Below are 25,984 nucleotides of genomic sequence, written 5' to 3'. Positions count from 1 at the left end.
TGTTGTTTACAAGAAAATATAATTACCTGAAATTAAAATGCTGTTTAAATGAAGTATTTTGTAAAATATTTTGGTTTCATGTACAATTTATGTGAAACACGGGATGATTATTATAATTTTTATTTTGTTTTTGATATTTTATAACTATATCCACAAACAAAAAATTTTCCTTCACACTTTAGCAGGCTTAGGACTGTCAGTGAGATATTGGCGTGTTTAAAAAATGTTTCTGTTTGTACATGCTACATACAATGGTATATAAAAAACTGATTTTATAACCATGGTTAATTAATGATTACCGTTGTCTTTCTAGTAGTTTTCCCCATATTTAACTTATGCCATATTCATCACAACATCATAGTATTGTTGATCTTTGCCCTTCAAAATTTCAATAATAATAACTACGTAATGAAAGATGCATATGTTAAAACTGATATTTACAAACATATTTACATAATCCTTATGATCTGAACAAAATATTGAGGATATGTCTGTCAAATCCTCCAAACGAAATATTTGTTTCTTTATGCCTAACAAATTGATTAACTGGGGCAATATTTTGAAAATTTTATCAGAAAAACTTTTAAAAATATCACAGAATTTTGCTGAAGGCACACATAAAACATTTTTTTTATGTTTCCTAGAATATATTAGTGAATTTGAGACTTTTAAATAATTTCTTCGCTACTGAACCTGACACATAAGGAGTGACAAGATCTAATCCTGTATATTTTGAGTTTCTATTAAATGGTTTATAAATTGGGACTATTGACTATTGGAGGAAATAGCAATTCTTTTCCTCTGCATAACTTTTCACTTGGCTTCATAAGAGGTTTATTGTCACAATAAATATAAGTACTTACCAGGTAAATATAGAGTTGGCAGTGAAACTTTTACCTGCCATTGGGGTTTCCACAAATTGGTTCAAAATGAGTATTACATATTCTATGTAATGATAATACTGTATCTGCAAGGAATAACTTGGAAGTTATTTATTCTTTGCAAGCAAATTCTGCAAACGTCTTCATTCGTAGAAATGGAATATCTATAAAAAGGTAGAATAAGGATAAAATCATTATAGATATGAAATTGATTTCAATTTAAATATTTTTATGTTGATAAATAGTAAATATCACTCTCACCTTATCGCTTGCTTATTCGTGCATCCTGGTATACAGCAGGCCTTCACTCGTTTATTCATATTGAGTAAGTAAACACGACAGCACAATTCGCAACAAATAATAAGTAACTTTTTAAATGCACAAAAATGCAAATAGCTATTAAACAAACAATATCAAACACCTTTGCTAGATGGACGTTGTTCATTCAATAATCTTGGTTGTTTCTCGATGCATGATTGCAACTTAGTTTCCGAATCCAGATTGACAAACATTCAAAAATAAAGCACCAAAAAGTAAGCTTTTAGATGTGAGCCAGTAACAGAGATGGCATTGAAAATCGTCCTCAACTTCTATTCCAGTGCACAGGCCCTGAGTTAACCTAAACTTTGTATTTATATTTATTCGTTTGTGGTTTGTGTGTCGAATATTATATTTTGTGTTAATAAACTATTGTGTAACTACTTGTAGTAATAGCAATAAACAAGTCCATATGCACCGTTTTCCTATTAAAGATCCCTTGGTAAGTAATATTCTTTTTATTTCGAAATAGGTATATCTACATTTCCTCAATAATATTCTCTCCATTACAGGTATGCAAATTCTGGTTGGATCGTATAGGAAACGAGAAATTGAAAGTTTTGGATAAAACCTGATTATACCTACAAAAGCTAGGTTATTTGTGAGGAATATTTTCATCAAGGATGTATTGTACTTATTATCTAAATGTGTTTAAAAATAGGTTCATTACCAATTTACAACCTGCCAGGTATGTACATAGTTTAGACTATATGAGGATGATATTAATCTGGTTACATAATAATGTAACATCAGAAAATGGACACTCAAATCATTTTTCTGAAAATTTACTGTCCACTAACCATTTCTAAATAATTCCACTACATTATAAAATAAAAAAAAAATGTGTATTGTAAGATTTTTTAGAAAAAGTACCTACTCAACTATAAGATTCATAATTTATCCTTAGTATAAAATAATTTGAGACACACTGTATGAGCAATATCTTAAATATCTCTGGAAAAGCATGAAGGAAAGTTTTAAGTTTGTAAAAACAATCGACAATTACAACAATTCTGTATATGCTGTGGATATTATTTTATTTTTTGTGTGAATTATGAGACAATTAACTCATGTGTTTTTATTTAAACTTGAGAATGCGAAAAGCAGCATTATTAAATTAAATTAATATACAATATATTAATACACAATTTCAAATTTTGGCAGTTGTGTTAGTTTTGACTACAAGTTTGCAGAGGTCACTAAAATCAGTATAAAAATTTTAGCATTGAGATAACTATCTATTTCCATATAAAGGTTATCTGAAGCTACAAGTCAAGATGATTCCAAATATGTAATAAAATATTAAATAAAAATGAGCTCTGATATGGCACAGCATTCTGGTATATCCTGTAAGATTGTAAATAATTTAATATAATAATAAAGGAGACAATGAACGTTATATGGTACAATAAGGTTAGTTTGGTTGCCTACTAAGTAGGATAGTCTCGAATATAGTATTAAAATGTTTGTTATTTGAAATTGGTTCTTTACAATAATATGGAGGGTGGATGTAATGAGGAGTATCCCTTATTTATATATTTAATGTACAATTTTCGAATGAATTTGTATATTAATGGTTTTGTTAAAATAGTTATGATTATCAAATGAGAATTTAATTTACTATTAGACTCTAATAATGTCTGGCACACTAGAGCGCTACCTTAATTTGCTCTCTTTCAATGGACTCCTAACCTCTAAACTCCATAACTACAATTATTATTATCCCTAAAACAAGTTTAGTTATTTTCATTTATTCACACAGAAATTCAATCGCCACAACTCTCGTCCAAACTTATCTGTCATTTAGTTTGTTTACAGTGCTCCGATATTATATAGTTGACAAGACAATTTTATTAATAAAATAGATGCAATCTAAGAAAACAGCTGATCTAAGTCAAAATGACGGTAGTGGGGTAAACAACATACTGAAATTGCGAGATTTTTTGTGAAACTTTTTGAATCATTATATCTCAGAAACAGTAGCTTGTAGAAAAAAAGTTTGCCTACGTTTTTTGTAGATAAATTTATGATCTACAGTTTTTATTTAAGGTATTTTTGTGATAAAACTCACCGTTTCGCTGAAAATTGCGAAAAACTCATTTTTTTCACATTTGACCTTGAATAAAATTGTTTCCATACACGGAAATGATGGGGAACATTCAAATTCTATGTTCAATTGTATTTTAAACAATTTCACCGATTTTCAGCTTGATGAGAGTTTACGTAACATCGAATGTTCAAATTGACCGGATTACTAGCCTTAAATTTATTTAAAATTTTTGTTGAATGGTTAATGTTTATATGCCTAATGTCTATTATTAAAAATATTTGCGGCCTCTCTATGTATTTTGTAATTGTCTTTATGAATTAAAACAAGTTCTATTTTTTTTTTCACGATTTAGTAAATTTGCTATTTATATTGTAAGGTTATGAACAACTCACTATGACATTCACTGTCAATACAATGTCAGGGCATACTAGATTGTGTTAAATTTTATCCCACCAGTATAATTAATACGGAATAATTATAGTAAATAATCACAAAACTTGAAGTTTCATAATAAATGTCTGTAATTGCGTATTTGAATATAACTTTTAAGTAATTATTTAGATTAGGTTGCATGAAATTATTTCTTCACATACTTTTTCGAGTTTAAAAATTTATATAGGTTAGGTTAGGCTCATAATCAAAATATTGGTTAATTTGTGTCATTAGATTAGTCGTAACTAATTATATTTAATATTGGAGAGGATTGGGGTCGGACGGGGGTGTAAGTAGGCAAACTAAACTAAATAATTACCCAACTTTTATAATAATATAATAAAGATACTTTACTCTTTTGAAAAACCTCGTAAACTGCTTTTTAAAAATTGTTATCTGATGGTTGTATTTTAACTTTTGAACCATGCAGAACTTTTTCAATAAAACCATTAATAAAAAACTTTTCCATGTGGTTCCAACTTGAGTATATAAATGTAAGTAATGACTTTGGATTACTTTTTGTGAACGGTTTAAAATACGCAACATCACGATCCATATGGTCAATTCCTTTTGATGTAATTCATGGTCAATTAAAGTTGGTCGACTATTTATTATGGGCATGAAAAAGGTAAACGAGAAATAGCGAAAAACCACGACTATGACGTTACCGACGATTAGCAAAACACAATTCTTTCTTTCTTAGCGCGCGCACTTAAAAAGTTAAACGCGCGCCTTCTCAGTCGTTTTGCGAGCTTGATCTGGCAAAAATCGCGAAAAAGTGCGCAATACGGGCACACGTTGTTTATTTAAACGAAATAAATCGCTTATCCGACATTAATTTATTGATATATCAATTAGTTTTTGTGTTAAAGTGTACAAACTAAAAGTAATCAAGGTTATAGGTGAGTTTTATTTTTAAATCGGGATGATGTCAAATGTTTGTTTTTAATTTTGGTTTAGTTGCCAAGATTTTGTAATAAAATTCGATTTTTATTGGAATAGTTGACGGAATAATTGTTTTTTGTACGGAGTTTCTTTCATTAAATCGCTTTTTCTTTCGTTAATCACTCGCTTTCGATCGAAAAATAAAATAAACAATTAAATCTATAATGAAAATATCGTATTATAGAGATAAAACATGTATTTGATATATTAATAGTAGGAAAATATGGGTCACAACTCATCAAAAATACATAAAAGATTCGTCGGATTATTATTACTTCAAAGAATTTCGTCCAATTACCTCCAAAACCTCTTTATACATATCAAGTTTTATCTGGTAATGAAAATATCAGTATTTCCACGCCCCACGGGGGGTAAATTGTTTGTTGAACTCGGAAATGGACTCGACACGAGTTTACCCTTTCGCTCCGGGTTAAATTTAATTATTTGGCTCGCCGAGACCAAAATATCAACTGGATATTTGGCCACGACATAGAATTGTTTTTAAAAATAATGCACGACATTGTTTTAACGTTACAATGTGATCTGAAGCTCAATTATTAATTAGCAGTAACTAAGGTTAAGTCCAATCCTGTCCAATCATTGTTAAAAAGTTATATAACCTCAAAATTGGCGTGGTAAATCATGACTCGTGACAAATTTCACTACAGTTTGATTTGAATTTGATTGCGCCTTGTCAAAAGAGGCTCTAAGTCTGGATTGGGACTGATATTAAGTTTCTAATTGCTTGGATCTAGTTAATTCCTTCTTTTATTGTACGTTACATAGAGGAAAGCACTGGTCTGAACAGTTCATCTTTGATAAACTCTGTTTAATCCCGGATATTTATCATTCTGATCTCTTCTTCAGACTTACTACATCTGCATCATGGTTTTCGTACTCGTCGAATTGTTTTTTCTTGTCTGTTTTCTCAAAGCTATTTCTCCTTAACCTGGTTATAACCTTCTTATATAATCTTTGATGTAGCGTCGAATCTACGAAGATGGTCCCGGAAGTACCTGGCCCAACAAAGATAACCCACTCTTTGGAACCGTTTCTCCCTTTTCAGTCCATTGTTTTGATGGTTCTTCTGTTTGAAGTGTGATCTATTTCTGTGGAACATTACTCGATGGAAATATCTTCCCGACGGTGTTTCCCGCTGCGATGCTGGTATTTGCAGGTCGTACGGCCAGAGTAGAATCTAGTTCAGCTTTTATATTGGTTTCAAATAGAACGACGATGAATTTTTTCCATGTTTTCCGGGAATCCACTGAAAACGTTCACTTTTGATGGCTGCCCAAACAAATATTGAACAACGTGGTGTTTTCAAACTTTAATCATTCACTAAATAGATTGTGTACTTTCTATATTTTAAGCAATAGGTCAGTTCAGGTTCCCCTGGGACCCCATGATCAGTTTTGTTACAAACTACAATATTTTGGGATTGCAAGTGTATAATTTTGATTTATAGTGGCATGTTTCAGTCAGACGTTCTGAAAAGTTAGGTTAGGATATTTTTTTTTAAATGAACTTATCTTATTTTCGTCATAACTCGCTTAATTTTCATGCTAGACGGTTTTATAAAAGCTCATTTTAAAGGTCTGAAAAAGTACTTTAAAAATGTTTATTAAAAATTTTTATGAAAACTTAATCGTTTTTCCGTTATTTGAGTTTAAACCTCTGCATAAATTTACGAAAAAGAAAAAATTGGTTTTCAGAGACACATAAATTGCTGAATATTATTTAAAAAATTCAATTTAAATTGACTAATTTCTTTGTTTTTTTATAAGCTTCAATTTTGATAAGAATAATTTTTTCGAGAAAATGAGTAATTTTCGAGTTTTTCACGAAAAAATGTTGAAAAACGTGTTTTTTTTTTAATTTTCGTCATAACTCGCTTAATTTTCATGCTAGACGGTTTTATAAAAGCTCATTTTAAAGGTCTGAAAAAGTACTTTAAAAATGTTTATCACAAATTTTCATGAAAACTTAATCGTTTTTCCGTTATTTGAGTTTAAACCTCTGCATAAATTTACGAAAAAGAAAAAATTGGTTTTCAGAGACACATAAATTGCTGAATATTATTTAAAAAATTCAATTTAAATTGACTAATTTCTTTGTTTTTTTATAAGCTTCAATTTTGATAAGAATAATTTTTTCGAGAAAATGAGTAATTTTCGAGTTTTTCACGAAAAAATGTTGAAAAACGTGTTTTTTTTTTAATTTTCGTCATAACTCGCTTAATTTTCATGCTAGACGGTTTTATAAAAGCTCATTTTAAAGGTCTGAAAAAGTACTTTAAAAATGTTTATCACAAATTTTCATGAAAACTTAATCGTTTTTCCGTTATTTGAGTTTAAACCTCTGCATAAATTTACGAAAAAGAAAAAATTGGTTTTCAGAGACACATAAATTGCTGAATATTATTTAAAAAATTCAATTTAAACTGACTAATTTCTTTGTTTTTTTATAAGCTTCAATTTTGATAAGAATAATTTTTTCCAGAAAATGCGTAATTTTCGAGTTTTTCACGAAAAAATGTTGAAAAACGTGTTTTTTTTTAATTCTCGTCATAACTAGCTTAATTTTCATGGTAGACGGTTTTGTAAAAACTCATTTTAAAGGTCTGAAAAAGTACTTTGAAAATGTTTATTAAAAATTTTTATGAAAACTTAATCGTTTTTCCGTTATTTGAGTTTAAACCTCTGCATAAATTTACGAAAAAGAAAAAATTGGTTTTCAGAGACACATAAATTGCTGAATATTATTTAAAAAATTCAATTTAAATTGACTAATTTCTTTGTTTTTTTATAAGCTTCAATTTTGATAAGAATAATTTTTTCGAGAAAATGAGTAATTTTCGAGTTTTTCACGAAAAAATGTTGAAAAACGTGTTTTTTTTTTAATTTTCGTCATAACTCGCTTAATTTTCATGCTAGACGGTTTTATAAAAGCTCATTTTAAAGGTCTGAAAAAGTACTTTAAAAATGTTTATCACAAATTTTCATGAAAACTTAATCGTTTTTCCGTTATTTGAGTTTAAACCTCTGCATAAATTTACGAAAAAGAAAAAATTGGTTTTCAGAGACACATAAATTGCTGAATATTATTTAAAAAATTCAATTTAAATTGACTAATTTCTTTGTTTTTTTATAAGCTTCAATTTTGATAAGAATAATTTTTTCGAGAAAATGAGTAATTTTCGAGTTTTTCACGAAAAAATGTTGAAAAACGTGTTTTTTTTTTAATTTTCGTCATAACTCGCTTAATTTTCATGCTAGACGGTTTTATAAAAGCTCATTTTAAAGGTCTGAAAAAGTACTTTAAAAATGTTTATCACAAATTTTCATGAAAACTTAATCGTTTTTCCGTTATTTGAGTTTAAACCTCTGCATAAATTTACGAAAAAGAAAAAATTGGTTTTCAGAGACACATAAATTGCTGAATATTATTTAAAAAATTCAATTTAAACTGACTAATTTCTTTGTTTTTTTATAAGCTTCAATTTTGATAAGAATAATTTTTTCCAGAAAATGCGTAATTTTCGAGTTTTTCACGAAAAAATGTTGAAAAACGTGTTTTTTTTTAATTCTCGTCATAACTAGCTTAATTTTCATGGTAGACGGTTTTGTAAAAACTCATTTCAAAGGTCTGAAAAAGTACTTTAAAAATGTTTATCACAAATTTTCATGAAAACTTAATCGTTTTTCCGTTATTTGAGTTCAAACCTCTGCATAAATTTACGAAAAAGAAAAAATTGGCTTTCAGAGACTCATAAATTACTGAATATTATTTAAAAAATTCAATTTAAACTGACTAATTTCTTTGTTTTTTTATAAGCTTCAATTTTGATAAGAATAATTTTTTCCAGAAAATGCGTAATTTTCGAGTTTTTCACGAAAAAATGTTGAAAAACGTGTTTTTTTTTAATTCTCGTCATAACTAGCTTAATTTTCATGGTAGACGGTTTTGTAAAAACTCATTTTAAAGGTCTGAAAAAGTACTTTGAAAATGTTTATTAAAAATTTTTATGAAAACTTAATCGTTTTCCCGTTATTTGAGTTCAAACCTCAGCATAAATTTACGAAAAAGAAAAAATTGGCTTTCAAAGACTCATAAATTACTGAATATTATTTAAAAAATTCAATTTAAGCTGACTAATTTCTTTGTTTTTTATAAGCTTCAATTTTGATAAGAATAATTTTTTCCAGAAAATGCGTAATTTTCGAGTTTTTCACGAAAAAATGTTGAAAAACGTGTTTTTTTTTTAATTCTCGTCATAACTAGCTTAATTTTCATGGTAGACGGTTTTGTAAAAACTCATTTTAAAGGTCTGAAAAAGTACTTTAAAAATGTTTATTAAAAATTTTTATGAAAACTTAATCGTTTTCCCGTTATTTGAGTTCAAACCTCAGCATAAATTTACGAAAAAGAAAAAATTGGCTTTCAAAGACTCATAAATTACTGAATATTATTTAAAAAATTCAATTTAAGCTGACTAATTTCTTTGTTTTTTATAAGCTTCAATTTTGATAAGAATAATTTTTTCCAGAAAATGCGTAATTTTCGAGTTTTTCACGAAAAAATGTTGAAAAACGTGTTTTTTTTTAATTTTCGTCATAACTCGCTTAATTTTCATGCTAGTCGGTTTTATAAAAGTTCATTTTAAAGGTCTGAAAAAGTACTTTAAAAATGTTTATCACAAATTTCCATGAAAACTTAATCGTTTTTCCGTTATATGAGTCTAAACCTCTGCATAAATTTACGAAAAAGAAAAAATTGGCTTTCAAAGACTCATAAATTACTGAATATTATTTAAAAAATTCAATTTAAACTGACTAATTTCTTCGTTTTTTTATAAGCTTCAATTTTGATAAAAATAATTTTTTCGAGAAAATGAGTAATTTTCGAGTTTTTCACGAAAAAATGTTGAAAAACGTGTTTTTTTTAATTTTCGTCATAACTAGCTTAATTTTCATGGCAGATGGTTTTTTAAAAACTCATTTTAAAGGTCTGAAAAAGTACTACCTCATGCATCCTATAAGCCAGATTTAGCCCCCTCGGATTATTATAAAAAGGGTATAGAACTTATTGAACATTGTTGGGAAAATAAATATATTTTTTTCAAAACTTTGCGTTTTCTTTGTCGGTTCAAATACTTCTGGAACATTCCTCGTATCCTCGTGTTGTAAACCAGGAAGTTTATATTTTATTATATCCGTAATTATGAAATTCTCAACTATAAACAAATAATTATTGTATATCAATGAAACGGAAGACATTAATCTTTTAAAGTTTATACAAAATCGCGTGTTTTTCCTTAAAATGTTTTTAAAAATATGTTTCCAAGCGTATATTTCAATCCTAGCTAACTAAAGAATTAAATCTGATTTAATTCTTGATTGTAATGATGAATTATCCAACTGGAACGGTGTGAACCAGGCTTGTACTGGAGTGCCATGATAACCGGGTAACCACAAGGACCAGATTTAGATCAACAAAACTACCAATTTAGCCCAGGATCTATTCTTAATGTAGGCAAAAGTCTAGTTGTTATAACTCTGAGATGTCTGCGGAAACACCTGGTACGAAACAAGCTGAGGTACATATAAATGACCCTTTTGGGCACGGAATTCGACTGATGTCTGGTTTTTTAACCATACAGGACGTCGATTCAATACCACAGACTATCAGGAATGCCTACAAGTGCGAGGTTTAAACAGTTGGACAGGCATCAAAGTTTTCTTGTTGAAGTTGAATGATTCAAGTCAAAATATCTGATTAGCTTTTCAAAAACCATCGGAACGACAGGGCAAAGGACTCTGGCCTCTTAAAATCCAATAATGAACTATAGAAACGCTCAGAAACTTTGTAATTTTGCTCAAGTTTCCTCAATCGTCAAGATATTTCCAAAATCTTACAACGTTGTTTAATTCAGTGGGATTCAGCAAAACATGGATTTTGATACATTAAGCTTTGTTCCTAATTGCAAAAGTTCATTAAATCTTCAAATCTATTTATGGTGGTGATTAAATAACTTTGAAGACTTTCTGATGAACGATTTAGAGCAAGATAAAAACGACGAACGACCGGAATGACTTTTTATATCAAAACCAACTCAAACTACTGACAATTTTCCCATTCTTAGTCTGGAAAATTATCGAATGCTGACTTTAATAGTTTTTTTCAATTTACCCAAGTTACTAAATTGTTTAATCAACAACACCTGGTATGAAACAAGCTGAGGTACATATGAATGACCCTTTTGGGCACGGAATTCGACCGGTGTCTGGTTTTTTGACCATACAGGACGTCGATTCAATACCACAGACTATCAGGAATGCCTACAAGTGCGAGGTTTAAACAGTTGGGCAGAAATTAAAGTTTTCTTGTTGAAGTTGAAAGATTCAAGTCAAAATATCTGATTAGCTTTTCAAAAACCATCGGAACGACAGGTTTTTTTAACTGTTCAGTCCTAAAATAAGGCAAACATTCCATAGATAACCAAAGCAGTTGAGTCATCGTCAGGAAAATTCCCTTCTTTTTCCTTACGTGGAATATTTTCAAAGAACGATCTGTCTCGGTACTTTTCACTACTTCTGGGTCTTTTAGTTAATCTCATTGGTGGGATTGACGCTGGTAAAACAATCCTTTTCCCTTCCGCTTTCTTTTTAGATCAAAAGTTTGGAAGGTATCCTCAGTGAAGCTGGTTTTGTAATACATCTTCTTCACGAAGCTGTAACCAGACTGCACGTGAGTGTTCGAGAAGCATCCTTCTCACGACGAATGGGTTCTTTTTAGAGCATGAAGCGGGAATTTACGGTTCACTTCTCCAGCAGCCGTAAATACGTAAAAACCATGTCGATGATTAATAAACTATAAGAAATGTATGAATTTATTTAATGTAAAACATTTAAAGACATTTTGTACATTTTATGGATGTCTGAGATATTAAAAATTTATATTTTCATGTTGAATTCACTGTTAAATTATTCTCCAACGAACCAAATGTATTTAAAAATGTTTTAGTTTACTATGTCAAGGAGAAAAGGAAGTAGCTCCACCTTGTTCTCAGATTCTTTGATTGCCGCGTTATTTGCTATTTCAACTGCCAATGGACAAAAATAGATTGATTTATGAGTTATTTTTGAATAAATATTTTTTTAAAACCATTCAGAATTACGTTACCAGTCGCCCATACCGAAATAAAGATGCGAAATCGTTAAATTGGTTTCGAAATTAAAAAAAAAATGTGCGAGAAATGACTACATCGTATAGACTGTTAATTATTGAACATACTAAGCGAACCCCATCTATTAGAAATAACTTGATATTAATAAAATATTCATTATCGGTTCCAGTTTTGTAATTACGTAATTTAAATTTATATAACGCTGAATAAATTAGTAATATACAAATTAACTCGTATACAAAAATAAACATATAATTTCATCTATGAGTTAATGTTCTATTTTAAGCAAATTTATAGATCTAACAATATTATTAACATTCGTATTATCGTAGGTATTGATTACACGGTTTACACCCGAGCTGGAAATTAAAAAAAACTCGATTATCCGGCCCTTAGTTATACGGATTAAATGTTTAATATCTGATAACGAAATCATAGAAAAAATCTTCTTCTTTTTCTTCTTTTCCTCGTATCCGCTGACGTTTAATTATTAGAGTGGTTCTCCATCTCTTTCGGGGTCTTCGCTTCTCTCCCTGTCAAAAAGTGTTTTTACACCGATCCTTTATTTCGATGGTTTAGAATTTTAATCATGGCAAGGAATCCTTTTGATTACAGAAAATAAATCAACGAATCTTTCTTTTTCTCTGCCGAGATTTTTTAAAGGGTTCTCGACACAAAAAAGCCAAAAGTTAGGTTAGGTTAGATTAGTATCGAAATTATACGCCATTGACGCGATTTTTTCGTGGCATTTTGAGTCCTCATCTGGATGATTTTATAACAATGTCGATGTTAATACTTCCAGGCTCGGTATCTGTGATCCGAAACGTAAATAAGATATTTATAAACGCTCTTGACCCGCCTAAATATTCGAAAATTACATTCGCGTATCTGTTTTTCGAATTTAGAATTTGTTTATGTTCGATTCGCCAGATAAATCATCTTCGGAGTCAAGGATACGTTGCCGATTTTATATATTACTTGCCGACATCGTAAAATTTTTTCTTGGAATTAGTCGGAAACAAGAAAACCGTATGATTCCGATTTAACCTTTCGGTTTATTAGCTGTGTTTTAACCGAAATGATCCACAGCTGCCCGGATCGAATCTTAGTCCATTATACAAGAGAAAAAGCGACACGTGACGTAAATTAAAACAACGAAACATCTCGATATTATAGCCGAGGTCAAACTAACGTTTTTTTTTCTATATTTGGAAACATACAATACATAAAAATTTGATTTGATTCGGATTTTTTGCATTCCAAGAACGGCCCGCGTCTTTTGTCAGTGAATCCAAAATGTCGTCACACAATTTTTGATTTAAATGTCGATGTACTTAGCACAGCATTAAAATTAAAAATTACCATTAAACTAACAAGTTAATTTACTTATTGAAAGACACTGAAATGATTCATGCAGAAAATTTTTGTGCCAACTAACTTAATAGTTTAATTCCTCAATTTTGTGAGGTTATGAGCACAGAATACGTTAGGCCAGTCTGTATTGGCGGTATAGTTTCGTTTACAACATCTTTGTCCTTTGATTTTGGAAATATTAATCGTGTTATTGGTTTTTTTTTGCCACCGTGGCGTTCTATTTTTAAAACTGATATCAAAAATAAAGGAAAAGGCAATGAATGAAAGTTAGCAATGTCCCGAAACACTGACAGACAGTGTCAGGAGCTTTCCTCATATGTGTAATTCTATTAGTTTACCTATAACCTTATAAAATTAATAACAAGAAAGTTTAGTTCAATATAAATTTCAATTTAGTTCTAATTTTGACTGCACAAACCCGCGTGTCAACCCCATATCTAACCTAACCTAACAAATTGTTATAATAAATTAAATTAGCCTATACACATTGAACACCTGGTATATTTGCACGTATTTCAGTATTCTAATAAAAGCTTTAGTGTAATTATGGCCAAGGATAATAGTTACATTCAAGTTAATATTGTATCAACTTGTATTATTAATATGACAAATTTTATTGAAAGTGTATGTATTTATCCGTAAAAATTGACCTAGTTGACCAGCCTACACTTACCGACAGTATATCAATAGTAATAAAACCTCTATAGACTAGTTTTAATCACTGATTAATTTAGAATTCAGCACGTGTGCGGGTAGAATTATTACAAGTAATTTCAATGCACAAGGAAAGAAAATATTTTGTTTGTTTTTATTTTTACAACACAGTCAAGGCGACAAAACAAATATTCCGTGGTCGGTTTTTTTGTAAACGTGGGATAATAATTATTACACAAATATTTAAATTTATAATCTCGTCTTCTTTACTTTGTTACTATGAATTTAAAAAGAAAAAATAACATACACCTACTTTAGAACTCGTTATGTTTCTTGAGAATAAAAAGTTTTTTAACCGCTGGATACGAAAATGAAGATTGTGAACTTGCATTTGAAATCCATTTGTTCCAAGGTTACAAACATTAAATCAAATAAAAATAACTCCACTCAACATGTTAAACAGTTATTTTCGTAACAAGTGTGTACATAATTCATTTTTTCAGGATTGTGAATATTGTCACATGAGTCGAGATTTATTTACATACCGAAAGTTGCGTTTTGAATGTTCCATGTATTGAAAGTGACAGTTCCGTACTGCAAAACACTTTCGGGACGGTCTGGAGTAGACAACTTTAACTCTAGCCACTTCAATGTTGACAGTTGACAGTTTCCTTCACAATGATTTTGCATAACCATAAATTTTCTAAAATTATTTGTTTCATCCGAAGTTTTGTCTTAATTAATGTTTATAATTTATTTTCTTTCCTCAGTATAACTGAAAAAGTTTTGGGTATTATGCGTCGTCTAAAAAATGTTGTATACGCCGCCGCGGCTGAAATATTACTTTGTTGGACTCGTTTCGGTCCTTGGCATACAAATAACTATTCTTTAAAATTACGTTGACAATATGAATTTGTTTTCCCTTGTTGTTTACTCGTGTGAATATTTATTTCGCAAAGGAAATTAGTTCAATAATTACTTATATCATTCATAGTTCTCTACAATAAACTTTATAAAATCAAAAATTGTTTATGCAATTAATTAATTGGAAATTATTATATAATTAATGTTACTGTAGTTAACTATCGTCTCTATTTCTATTAATTTTCAATCCAAAACTTTTTACGCTTATTTCGAGTATTATTTTGGAATAATATTCATAAACTATTAGCTGTACAAAACAACAGAAAAACATTTGGAGAGACTACTACTAGCAAATTGCGGTATATTGTAAGTTTCACTTTTCTAATACTCTATTATTCATAAAAATAGACTATAAATATTGAGAATAAAATCCAGACATCATCGACATTATTGAAAAACGATAAATGAGTCATTGTAAAGAACGATCGCTACTGCGAAAAAAGTAAAAAGGGTGTCAAATGTCAGTGCTAAGACGATCTTGACCTAGATCCGTACAAAACAAATGCCAGGTAAGGATATCACAAAATCGAACTGATGGCTTTTTGCAGGCGGAGTCAATTATGACCTTTATCGGCCTTTAATATGATTTTATTACAATCAGGACCGGAGTTAGTATGATTTAAGACAAATCTACGATAGATTGAACGGGTATTTGATATGAATATGATCATTGTTTCGAGGTATTGAGAATGAACGTTAACAAATTTAAATCTTTCATTATTTAGATTTATTGTTATAAAGTAATATTCACTATCGAATTTAAGGAAGGTTGATTGTTTTAGAAACAATTTCCAAACAAGTTCAGCCCTGAAAATAACATTGTAGGAGATATTAGTGAAGACGAACGTTAATCTTACTTTAGCAAATTGCTTGGTAAATATACTAATAAAAGTAATTGAGTTTAGGTGGACGTAATTGGCTGACTGAAAGGGGAAGTCCTAAATTATGGGGAGGAATTAAGATAGTAGGATATTTATAGAAATGTCAAGGTCTCTTGATGTTAATTGAGCATTTATGGAAAAAAATTTGTATTCAGGTACTAAGTAATATCAAGAAATAAATAAGTAGTTTTCTCCATATTAGGAATTACAATTATATAGTTTTTCAATTACCATATATTACCAAAATAACCTAATTTAGTTTTCCCAAATTTTTCTTCTTCTGTAGTCGTATGGCGTTTTGCTAATAGTGCGGTGAAATTTTTGATATGAAAATCTAATAGTTGGTAATCATTTTAAAGTTGGAATGAATCGTTCTTCGTGACATATTTCTTCATTTGATTGTAATATTTGGTTGAGGTTCACACATGTTTGAAAAAACGGAATTAACTTGAAAAGACCGTTTCTAAAAACAAATGTTGGTTTGTTTTCCGGAAAAACTAATTTCTCGATATAAATTACAGTTTGTTTTTCAAAAAACGGTTTCAAAAGACAAAATTCCTTTGATTTTTGAAGAAAATTTTTCAAAGCAGTTCAAATGTCAAATTATGTTCAAAAATACAGTTTTTGAGGTTAAATGACGATTTCTTTTCCAAAAAACAGTTTCCAAAGACAAATTTAAAAAAAAAATAGTTTCGAAAGCTAAATTAGTCTTATTTGGAAAAGAAACACTTTCGGAAGACAAAATTTGGTTGATTTTTGAAAAAGAAAAGATAAATTATGGATTGTTTAACGAAAGAAAAAATTCCTAAAGGTAAATGTCGGTTAGTTTCTTGAAAAAATAAATTCAAAGGAAGAAATCGGGTTTATTTTTTTTACATGTTCAGTCTTGAAATTTTGACTTTTGAAAAAATGAACAGTTCTTAGAGACAAATCACAATTTTGTTCAAGGCAAACAGTTTCAGAAGATAAATTTTGGTTTATTTTTGAAACAGACAGTTTTTGAGGTTAGTTTTTTGAAAAAATAGTTTCGAAGGACGAATTTGGGTTTATTTTTAGAAAAGACGGCTTCTAACGACAAAACACAAATTACTGTTTTTTTAAAAACCAGTTTTATAGTAAAATTTTGACTTATATTTGAAAAAAAAAGAGTTCCTAAAGATAAATCACACTTTGTTTGATGCAAACAGTTTCAGAAGAGAAATTTTGATACAGACAGTTTCTGCGAACAAATAGACAGTTCCTAAAAACAAATTACAAGTTGTTTGTTTTCAAACAACCACTTTGTAAAGATGATTGGTTCATAAAAATAAACAGTTTCTAAAGACGATTTTTTCAAAAAAAAGCAGTTTCTAGTGGAAAGTTGCTTTAAAAAACAGTTTGTTTCCTAAAAACAAGTTCCCAAAGAAAAATTTCTGTTTATTCTTAAACAAAAAACAGTTTCTAAGGACAAAAGACGGTTTATTTTTCAAACACACTGTTTCTGAGAACAACTAGTTTCTAAATACAAGTTTTGGTTTGTTATCCGGGAAAAACAGTTTCTAAAGTTGAAAAATGGTTTATTTTTGGTAAAAAAAGCAGTTTTTAAAGACAAATGAAGGTTTGTTTTACAAAAAACAGTCTCTAGAGAAAAATTGCTTTAAAAAAACAGTTTCTGTCCCGAAGACAAGTTTCCAAAGAATAATTTTTGTTTATTCTTGAACAAAAAACAGTTTCTAATGACAAAAAACGGTTTATTTTTTAAACACACTGTTTCTGAGTAAAAAAAGGTTTGTTTTTAAAAAAGAGTTTACAAATTACGAATTTTTTTCAAACAACTAGTTTCTAAATACAAGTTTTGGTTTGTTATCCGGGAAAAACAGTTTCTAAAGTTGAAAAATGGTTTATTTTTGGTAAAAAAAGCAGTTTTTAAAGGCAAATGAAGGTTTGTTTTACAAAAAACAGTCTCTAGAGAAAAATTGCTTTAAAAAAACAGTTTCTATCCCGAAAACAAGTTTCCAAAGAAAAATTTCTGTTTATTTTTGAACAAAAAACAGTTTCTAATGACAAAAGGCGGTTTATTTTTTAAACACACTGTTTCTGAGTACAAAAAAGGTTTGTTTTTAAAAAAGAGTTTACAAATTACGATTTTTTTTAAACAACTAATTTCTAAAGTCAAGTTTTGGTTTGTTTTCCTGGAAAAACAGTTTCTAAAGTTGAAAAATGGTTTATTTTTGGTAAAAAAAGCAGTTTTTAAAGACAAATGAAGGTTTGTTTTACAAAAAACAGTCTCTAGAGAAAAATTGCTTTAAAAAACAGTTTCTGTCCCGAAAACAAGTTTCCAAAGAAAAATTTCTGTTTATTTTTGAACAAAAAACAGTTTCTAATGACAAAAGACGGTTTATTTTTTAAACACACTGTTTCTGAGTACAAAAAAGGTTTGTTTTTAAAAAAGAGTTTACAAATTACGAATTTTTTTCAAACAACTAGTTTCTAAAGACAAGTTTTGGTTTGTTATCCATGAAAAACAGTTTCTAAAGTTGAAAAATGCTTTGTTTTTGGTAAAAAAGCAGTTTTTAAAGACAAATGAAGGTTTGTTTTTCAAAAAGATAATTTCTAATGATAAATTTTGGTTTGTTATTCAAAAAACAGTCTCTAGAGAAAAATTGCTTTAAAAAAACAGTTTCTGTCCCGAAAACAAGTTTCCAAAGAATAATTTTTGTTTATTCTTGAACAAAAAACAGTTTCTAATGACAAAAAGCGGTTTATTTTTTAAACACACTGTTTCTGAGTACAAAAAAGGTTTGTTTTTAAAAAAGAGTTTACAAATTACGAATTTTTTTCAAACAACTAGTTTCTAAAGACAAGTTTTGGTTTGTTATCCATGAAAAACAGTTTCTAAAGTTGAAAAATGCTTTGTTTTTGGTAAAAAAGCAGTTTTTAAAGACAAATGAAGGTTTGTTTTTCAAAAAGATAATTTCTAATGATAAATTTTGGTTTGTTATTCAAAAAACAGTCTCTAGAGAAAAATTGCTTTAAAAAAACAGTTTCTGTCCCGAAAACAAGTTTCCAAAGAATAATTTTTGTTTATTCTTGAACAAAAAACAGTTTCTAATGACAAAAGACGGTTTATTTTTTAAACACACTGTTTCTGAGTACAAAAAAGGTTTGTTTTTAAAAAAGAGTTTACAAATTACGAATTTTTTTCAAACAACTAGTTTCTAAAGACAAGTTTTGGTTTGTTATCCATGAAAAACAGTTTCTAAAGTTGAAAAATGCTTTGTTTTTGGTAAAAAAGCAGTTTTTAAAGACAAATGAAGGTTTGTTTTTCAAAAAGATAATTTCTAATGATAAATTTTGGTTTGTTATTCAAAAAACAGTCTCTAGAGAAAAATTGCTTTAAAAAAACAGTTTCTGTCCCGAAAACAAGTTTCCAAAGAATAATTTTTGTTTATTCTTGAACAAAAAACAGTTTCTAATGACAAAAGACGGTTTATTTTTTAAACACACTGTTTCTGAGTACAAAAAAGGTTTGTTTTTAGAAAAGAGTTTACAAATTACGAATTTTTTTCAAACAACTAGTTTCTAAAGACAAGTTTTGGTTTGTTATCCATGAAAAACAGTTTCTAAAGTTGAAAAATGCTTTGTTTTTGGTAAAAAAGCAGTTTTTAAAGACAAATGAAGGTTTGTTTTTCAAAAAGATAATTTCTAATGATAAATTTTGGTTTGTTATTCAAAAAGACAGTCTTTGAAGAGTAATGACAGGTTTATTACTGGAAAATATTGTCTCTGCAGACAAATTTCGCTTTGTTTTTGAAAAAAAAAAACAGTTTCTAAGGGTAAATATGAGTTTGTCTCAATTTCGATATGATTTTGAAAAACCTAGTATGTAAACGTAATTGACAGGTTAGTTTTTTTACAAAAAATAGTCTCTGAAAACAAATTTTTGTTTTGTGAAAAGAACAGCTTCTGAAGACAATTTACTGTGTTTCGAAAAACAATTTTCTTAAGACAGTTTTTAGTACCAAATTTTCTACGGACAAATTACTGCTTTTTTTCAAAAAGAAACACAAATGTCTCTTCATTAAAATCGATAAAAAGTTCTTTTAAAATATATTTTTTTCTAATAAATTCATAAAAAATAAATTTTGGTAACGAATAATCTACAACAATTTATTTAACAGTTTTTTTTTAGTTATCACATTAGGGTTTACCTCTCGGATAATTATTTATTTTCAAATCAACCATAAGACAAATGATTCTAACTAAATTATTTTGAAATTTTTCAACAAATCACTTCTACATTCATTAGCTACGATACTTTTAACGGTAAAATCTATCTAGAAAAGTAACATCCTTGTCATTTCTCAGTACGTTCTCATAAATTCTTTAAAACAGTCTTTTTTCTTGACCTTCCGTGAATGCACACATGTTTTTATTATACGATTGTGACTCAAGAAGTCGTTGTAACCATAAATGAACTAATGGATGTTTACCTAATAATGTAAAATGACGTGAGAGCATTTCTTCTGAGAAACCCATTGCGCTTTAGTCACGGGTCGGAAGGTTTAATCGGGTGGGCAGCAAAAGTAATTACCTATCGTGTTCAAGATAACTTGAAGATGATTTTTCAACGCAGATTATCAAATATAATAAAAAATCGATAGATAAATAATTGTTATACGAAAACTAAACAAAATTAAACATGTATCTTTTCTGCTTAAAACTTTGATTAATATCTTCATCTTAAATGTTTATAAATTTGTAGCCCCACACTTTTAATCGTGTTTCATATAGTAAAAAATCGTAATTATGTTCAATCTATTTTATAAATTGATAAAATAATAGACATTTTTTAGGTTTCTAGTCTGCATTATGGCTAATTACGTTTTGAAGACATTCTGTTGCTGTGGAACACTAAGAACTGGTACTATCATTTCCGGATTAGCTGCCATAGTAAGTAAAATTCATTTTTTTCATATACCTACATGTTCATTTTAAATTATTTCGTTGGTCGGAAGGTAAATTTATTTTCAATTTCTTTCAGCTTCTTTCTATCATCGGAATAATAGTTATATACGTAGCTCCAGTGGATCTGAAGACAATAATATTTGATTGGTTGCCGCAATGGGCTAGTGAGTATACCTTTTTACAAATTAGTACATTGTAATTTTAGAGAAACTTTTCCAATAAGAGGTGTTATTTTGAATAGCCCGCTATTTCGGTAAATGTCACTTTCGAAGCTGTCATTTTTTGACATTTGACAAGTAGAAACTACGCCATTAATGAAAATGCGTTCAACAACGCATTGAAATTATTAAAATTCACTATAAAAATGGTGAAAGTTCGGCAGAGACGGTTCGTAAAACTAAAACATTTTTGGGTCGACGTGAAGCAGAAATTGGTGGACAAATTTGAGCTGTTGGGACAAGTTAGTGATGTGAAGAATAAAACCCGTGCACGTCGCTCAAGAACAACTGAGAATATTGCTGCTGTAGCCCAAAGTGTTGAAGAAAACCCAGGTTTGTCCATTCCTCGTCGTTTTTTGGAATTAGCCATTCCACAAACGTCATTACACCGTATTTGGGTCTTAAGGCCCATAAAGTTCAGTTAACACAAGAACTTAAGCCGGCCGATCATCAACAACGTCGTATCTTTGCTGATTGGGTCCTTGAAATGCATGAAAATCATCTTAACTGATGAGGCCCATTTCCACCTTGGTGGTTACGTCAATAAACAAAATTGTCGAATCTGGGGCTCGGAAAACCCAAGAGTTATTGTTGAAAATCCTCTCCATCTTCAACGCGTGACTGTTTAGTGCGGTTTATGGTCTGGCGGTGTCATTGGACCTTACTTTTTCGAAAATGAGGCCGGAGCAACAGTTACGGTGAATGGATTGCGCTATCGAGAGATTATTAATGATTTTTTATGGCCCGAATTGGATGGTATTGATTTGGACAACGTTTACTTGCAACAAGACGGCGCTACGTGCCACACCAGCAACGAAACAATCGATCTTTTATGGGAAAAAGTGGTGATCACAATTGGCCACCGAGATCTTGTGATTTAACACCTTGCGACTTTTTCCTTTGGGGTCACGTGAAAGATAAGGTCTACGCCAACAGTCCAGCATCGATTCAAGACCTCAAAGTTGGAATTCGTGAGGCTATCGAGGACATAGGGCAGCCGCTTTGCAATTTGGTTACGGAAAATTTCATGAAAAGGATATGGTCCTGTAAGCGCAGTCGTGGCGGCCATTTGGTTGATATTGTGTTCCATTATTAACGCCATACCTTCCTCTTTATAATGAAATAAACATCCGATCACTTATCTCAAAAAATGGCATTTTTCTTTGAATATCAAAATAACACCTCTTATTGGAAAACCCCTTATATATATAAGGTTCTACGACGTTGTCCGATGCCTAATTATCACTCTTTTTGGCAGTTCGGATTTCTCATCTTTTAGATCTAGAACACACATTGATTTTTGCGTCCAGAATGATCTATTTCTGTTCTCCTGTGATCCATTTCATTATTTTTTTTGACAATTTTTTCTACCTATGTGCCCGTACCAAATCAACTGCTTCTTCTCAATGTATAATTGTTTCTTACAGGTTTATTTTATTCTGTCGGATCTGATCTAACCTCAATTTTCTATTTGTCCATTTCCGTGCCTTTTATTTTTTTCTTTAGTCATATTACGTACTACAAACTTTTCCTGTTCCAGTATTCCACAGTATTTAATTCAATGATTCAGTTATTGGTCTCTCACAAATCCCAAATATTAATATCTCTCACACATCTTCAAATTGGAAGGTATATAACCAGGTGTCATCGTCGGTGTGGTCCCCATTCCTTTGTAATACCCTTAAATCTTACAACAGACTTCATATAAGATCTGGATGGCAGACGTCGCAGATAAATCCCAAGAAACGCTTAGTGATTTCTAAGGAACCAGTTAGTTCTATTATATCTATTACACTTGCTTCGTGACTGTTAATTCAATGATATATTTATTTTTATTTTCCAGTCAAAGTAATTATCACGATAAATTTATGTATGACTGTAATTTTATCAATCCTCCTCATTATTGGAGTGGTAAAGGTGAGTTCATTTTTTATAATTTAATAAGATAAATATCATAAAATATTTTATATTATAGAACAAAAAATACTCTTCAAATACCACTCTTTTTATTATTTATCAATTATTTATTTCACATGCATTCGATTATCTTAAAATTATCAATTTCCATAAGCCTAACAAGCGCATGTTTCATCCCAAAAATCATAATTACTTTCATCCATGCTTGGAGCTATTAAATTTAAAATGTGATTGAACTGTATGAGTAATAATTTTTAATTAATCACAAAACATAATTGCAGTAGGATTAAACCAACTGGAAGAAACGTATTTTTCACTCAATCTAAAACTAAAATTATGATATGAGCTAATGCTTCGAAAAATGTAAAATATCTTGTTGCAGATGAAGGTCAAATAAGTGATTCATGAAATATCTCACACTTACATCTGTATCAACCTGCGAAATTTTATGTATTTTTGTATAAACAAACGACCAAATGTCACTACCACTAACATCTGAAACACTATTATAAGACTAATTTATTTCGTTTTCTTTGATGAATTTAATTTTGCTGGATTATTTATTCCTTATATTGGAAAATGTTGCATAATAGCAAATAACTTGAATATTAATCGTATTGCATGCAGTTTCTAGCACGTTGTTTTGAATCATGTCAAATGTCAAATATATAACAGCGCAGTGTTGCCAGAGCTAGTACAATTTTAGTACATTTTCTCCCAATTTCTCCCACTGGGAGCATGTACTGTACCAGAGGCGAGATTTTTTAAAATAATAATTGACACAGTCTACAACATTTTTGGAAAAAAAATTTAATTTAAACTTATGTTTATACATATTTCTATAATTTTATTAAATTTGTTTGAAGTTGGTACAATCTAGTACATTTTCTAGTTCAATTTTTACATTCAGCTTTTAAATTGTGGCAACACTGTAACAGCGTTATTTCACATTTATTTAATGTTCATTCATCCATCCATCCATTTAAATTCTGGCGACGTTTTATTTAAGTTTATGTAAAAAATAAAAATGTCTTTCAGCGTAATTGGTACTTAATGATCCCTTGGGTAGTCCTTGGAGGGATGCTGGCTATTGGTCTCTTGATATCCATTTTAATTAACAGTATAAATTTGTATATCGACGGACATACGTTACAAGGAACGTTGTGGTTGGTCGTTGGATTAATATCGCTAGGTATGATTAATTTTTATATGAAAAGACGTGAAATTGAAATAAATGAAAAATTTGATTTTCCTCATCTCTTCCAGTTATCTAAATACTTTTTCCGTTTTTAGTGATTTATTGTTACATGTGGTACGTTTCGTTTAGCTTCTTTGCCAACCTCAGGGAAGAATCCGAAAAAGGAGCATATACAAGAGATCCTTTTAGAAGACGGAAAATATGAATTAAATATTAGAATTAGTTGTAAAGCAACGTTTCAAATTTTGTTTTTTGTTACAAAAAAAAAGAAAACAAAAGTTTTACTATATAACCTAATTAATAGGTCGAAAATATTTCTGCCATATGTGTTGCCTAATACTTGAACCTGCTTCGGCCATACAGAATTTAAAAATACTAAGGTTCAATATTTTAATTAGACTAAAATGCACTTTAATATCGTTTTTACAAAAATTAAATTAAATTTTTAGTTATATTTTGGTTAAATTATTGAATTAAACAAATAAATATAATAAAACGTGGTTAATGCTATGAAAATATTTCTGTCATAAGTGTTGCCTAATATTAGATACATTTATAGCAATAGATACTATAAAAGTACCGAGGTTCAATATTTTTATTAAGCTTAAATGCACCTTAATTTAATATTAAGCATAAATGAGAACCAGTCACACAACATTTTTTAATCATTATTTTTTTTTATTTTGGTCTTGACATAAAAGGAACTAAAATAAATAGAATAATTACAAAACGTTAAGTGAAAATAAATTTGTAATGAGTGTTGCCTAATAATACAGTTTTAACCATAGATATTATAAAAGTTTGAATGCACCTTAATTTCATATTAAGCATAAATGAGAACCAGTCGCACATTTTTCATTCATTAATTTTTTTTATTTTGGTTTTTGCATAAAAGGAATTAAAATAAATAGAATAATTACAAAACGTTAAGTGAAAATAAATTTGTAATGAGTGTTACCTAATAATACAGTTTTAACCATAGATATTATAAAAGTTTGAATGCACCTTAATTTCATATTAAGCATAAATGAGAACCAGTCGCACAACATTTTTCATTCATTAATTTTTTTTATTTTGGTTTTTGCATAAAAGGAACTAAAATAAATAGAATAATTACAAAACGTTAAGTGAAAATAAATTTGTAATGAGTGTTGCCTAATACTTAATACAGTTTTAACCATAGATATATTATAAAAGTATTGAGGTTCAATATTTTTACTAAGTTGGAATGCACCTTAATTTAATATTCAGCATAAATGAGAACCAGTCATACAACATTTTTCATTCATTAATTTTTTTTATTTTGGTCTTTGCATAAAAGAAACTAAAACAATTAGAATAATTACAAAACGTTAAGTGAAAATAAATTTGTAATGAGTGTTGCCTAATACTTGAAACAATAGATATTACAAAGGTATTGAGGTTCAATATTTTAATTAAGTTCAAATGCACATTAATGTCTTATTAAGCAAAATGTAGAACTAGTTATAGAAGTTTTCTATTTATATAAATTGTTCTTACCAGTTTCTGTTATTTACAAAACATTTGTTAATAACATGATGTAAAGACTACATTACAATGAAAATATATCTGTAATGGATGTTTCCTAATACTTGATAAGGTTTTGAAAAAAGTATTGAAGTTAATATTTTTATTGAACTTAAATGTTATATTTTCTATCTTTATATCAAATGTAATGATTGTTTCATCTCTATGCAATTATATTTAATGACATATTGAAATAATCAAATATTTTCCTTTATAATACTCAGATACTAGTTTTAATAATTGAATATCTTTACTTGTCATGAAATTTTGTATTCTTGTTTTTGACACCACTATATATTATAATTGTTAAAATTTGGGAAATTATATACTCTATAGATATTTTTTTAACTGAATAAATTTTATTTCTTATTTTTAGTTTATATTAATAACTTTATACTTTCACTTTCTTTTTTCCTACCTCACATCCTTTACTTATATTGCCTTCCTTTATAACGCTTACTTCTACAGCTGCAGACTCTTCCTCAGGAAGTAGTATTCGGCATCAGTT

General features: G+C 29.1%; 2 protein-coding genes and 1 long non-coding RNA gene across 6 annotated transcripts in view; 1 reads left to right on the top strand and 2 right to left on the bottom strand.

Annotated features, from left to right (window-relative positions):
* The window catches only part of LOC130443567 (alpha-tocopherol transfer protein-like), a 31,786-nt gene extending 27,391 nt beyond the window's left edge, over positions 1 to 4,395 (bottom strand). The window contains exon 1 of one of the 3 annotated variants that reach the window (XM_056778306.1): positions 3,271 to 4,395. In XM_056778306.1, coding sequence (XP_056634284.1) covers positions 3,271 to 3,336 — 66 coding nt within the window. In that variant the 5' untranslated portion in view covers positions 3,337 to 4,395. The remainder of the gene's footprint in view (positions 1 to 3,270) is intronic. The other 2 variants (XM_056778304.1, XM_056778305.1) reach the window with 2 other exon arrangements.
* LOC130443571 (uncharacterized) lies at positions 1,193 to 25,845 on the top strand. Of its 2 annotated transcripts, XM_056778310.1 has the most exons (7): positions 1,193 to 1,641; positions 1,712 to 1,887; positions 20,484 to 20,580; positions 20,672 to 20,759; positions 22,657 to 22,730; positions 23,769 to 23,922; positions 24,024 to 25,845. In XM_056778310.1, exons 2-7 carry the CDS (start codon positions 1,823 to 1,825, stop codon positions 24,131 to 24,133), a joined length of 588 nt encoding a protein of 195 aa, XP_056634288.1. In that variant the 5' UTR covers positions 1,193 to 1,641; positions 1,712 to 1,822; the 3' UTR covers positions 24,134 to 25,845. The 2 variants fall into 2 exon arrangements, with proteins under 2 accessions (XP_056634288.1, XP_056634289.1); XM_056778311.1 differs by lacking the exons at positions 1,193 to 1,641; positions 1,712 to 1,887 and adding an exon at positions 4,445 to 4,583.
* Positions 22,806 to 23,760, bottom strand: LOC130443573 (uncharacterized). The gene is made up of 2 exons (XR_008909863.1): positions 23,155 to 23,760; positions 22,806 to 23,058 (listed from the first exon to the last, which is right to left on the bottom strand). It is a non-coding gene; the product is annotated as an uncharacterized LOC130443573 (long non-coding RNA).
* Positions 25,846 to 25,984: the final 139 nt, after the last annotated feature.

Source organism: Diorhabda sublineata, chromosome 4, assembly GCF_026230105.1.
Source record: "Diorhabda sublineata isolate icDioSubl1.1 chromosome 4, icDioSubl1.1, whole genome shotgun sequence".
Taxonomy (NCBI): Eukaryota; Metazoa; Arthropoda; class Insecta; order Coleoptera; family Chrysomelidae; genus Diorhabda; species Diorhabda sublineata.
This window is presented reverse-complemented; position numbering and strand designations above follow the sequence as displayed.

Bases quoted from the DNA above. Each gene is read 5' to 3' on its own strand.
- LOC130443571 (XM_056778310.1), top strand. From the start codon at position 1,823: ATGTATTGTACTTATTATCTAAATGTGTTTAAAAATAGGTTCATTACC. The intron at 20,760-22,656 runs GTGAGTATACCT...TTTATTTTCCAG, and splicing joins TTGGTTGCCGCAATGGGCTA to TCAAAGTAATTATCACGATA. The intron at 22,731-23,768 runs GTGAGTTCATTT...AATGTCTTTCAG, and splicing joins TCATTATTGGAGTGGTAAAG to CGTAATTGGTACTTAATGAT.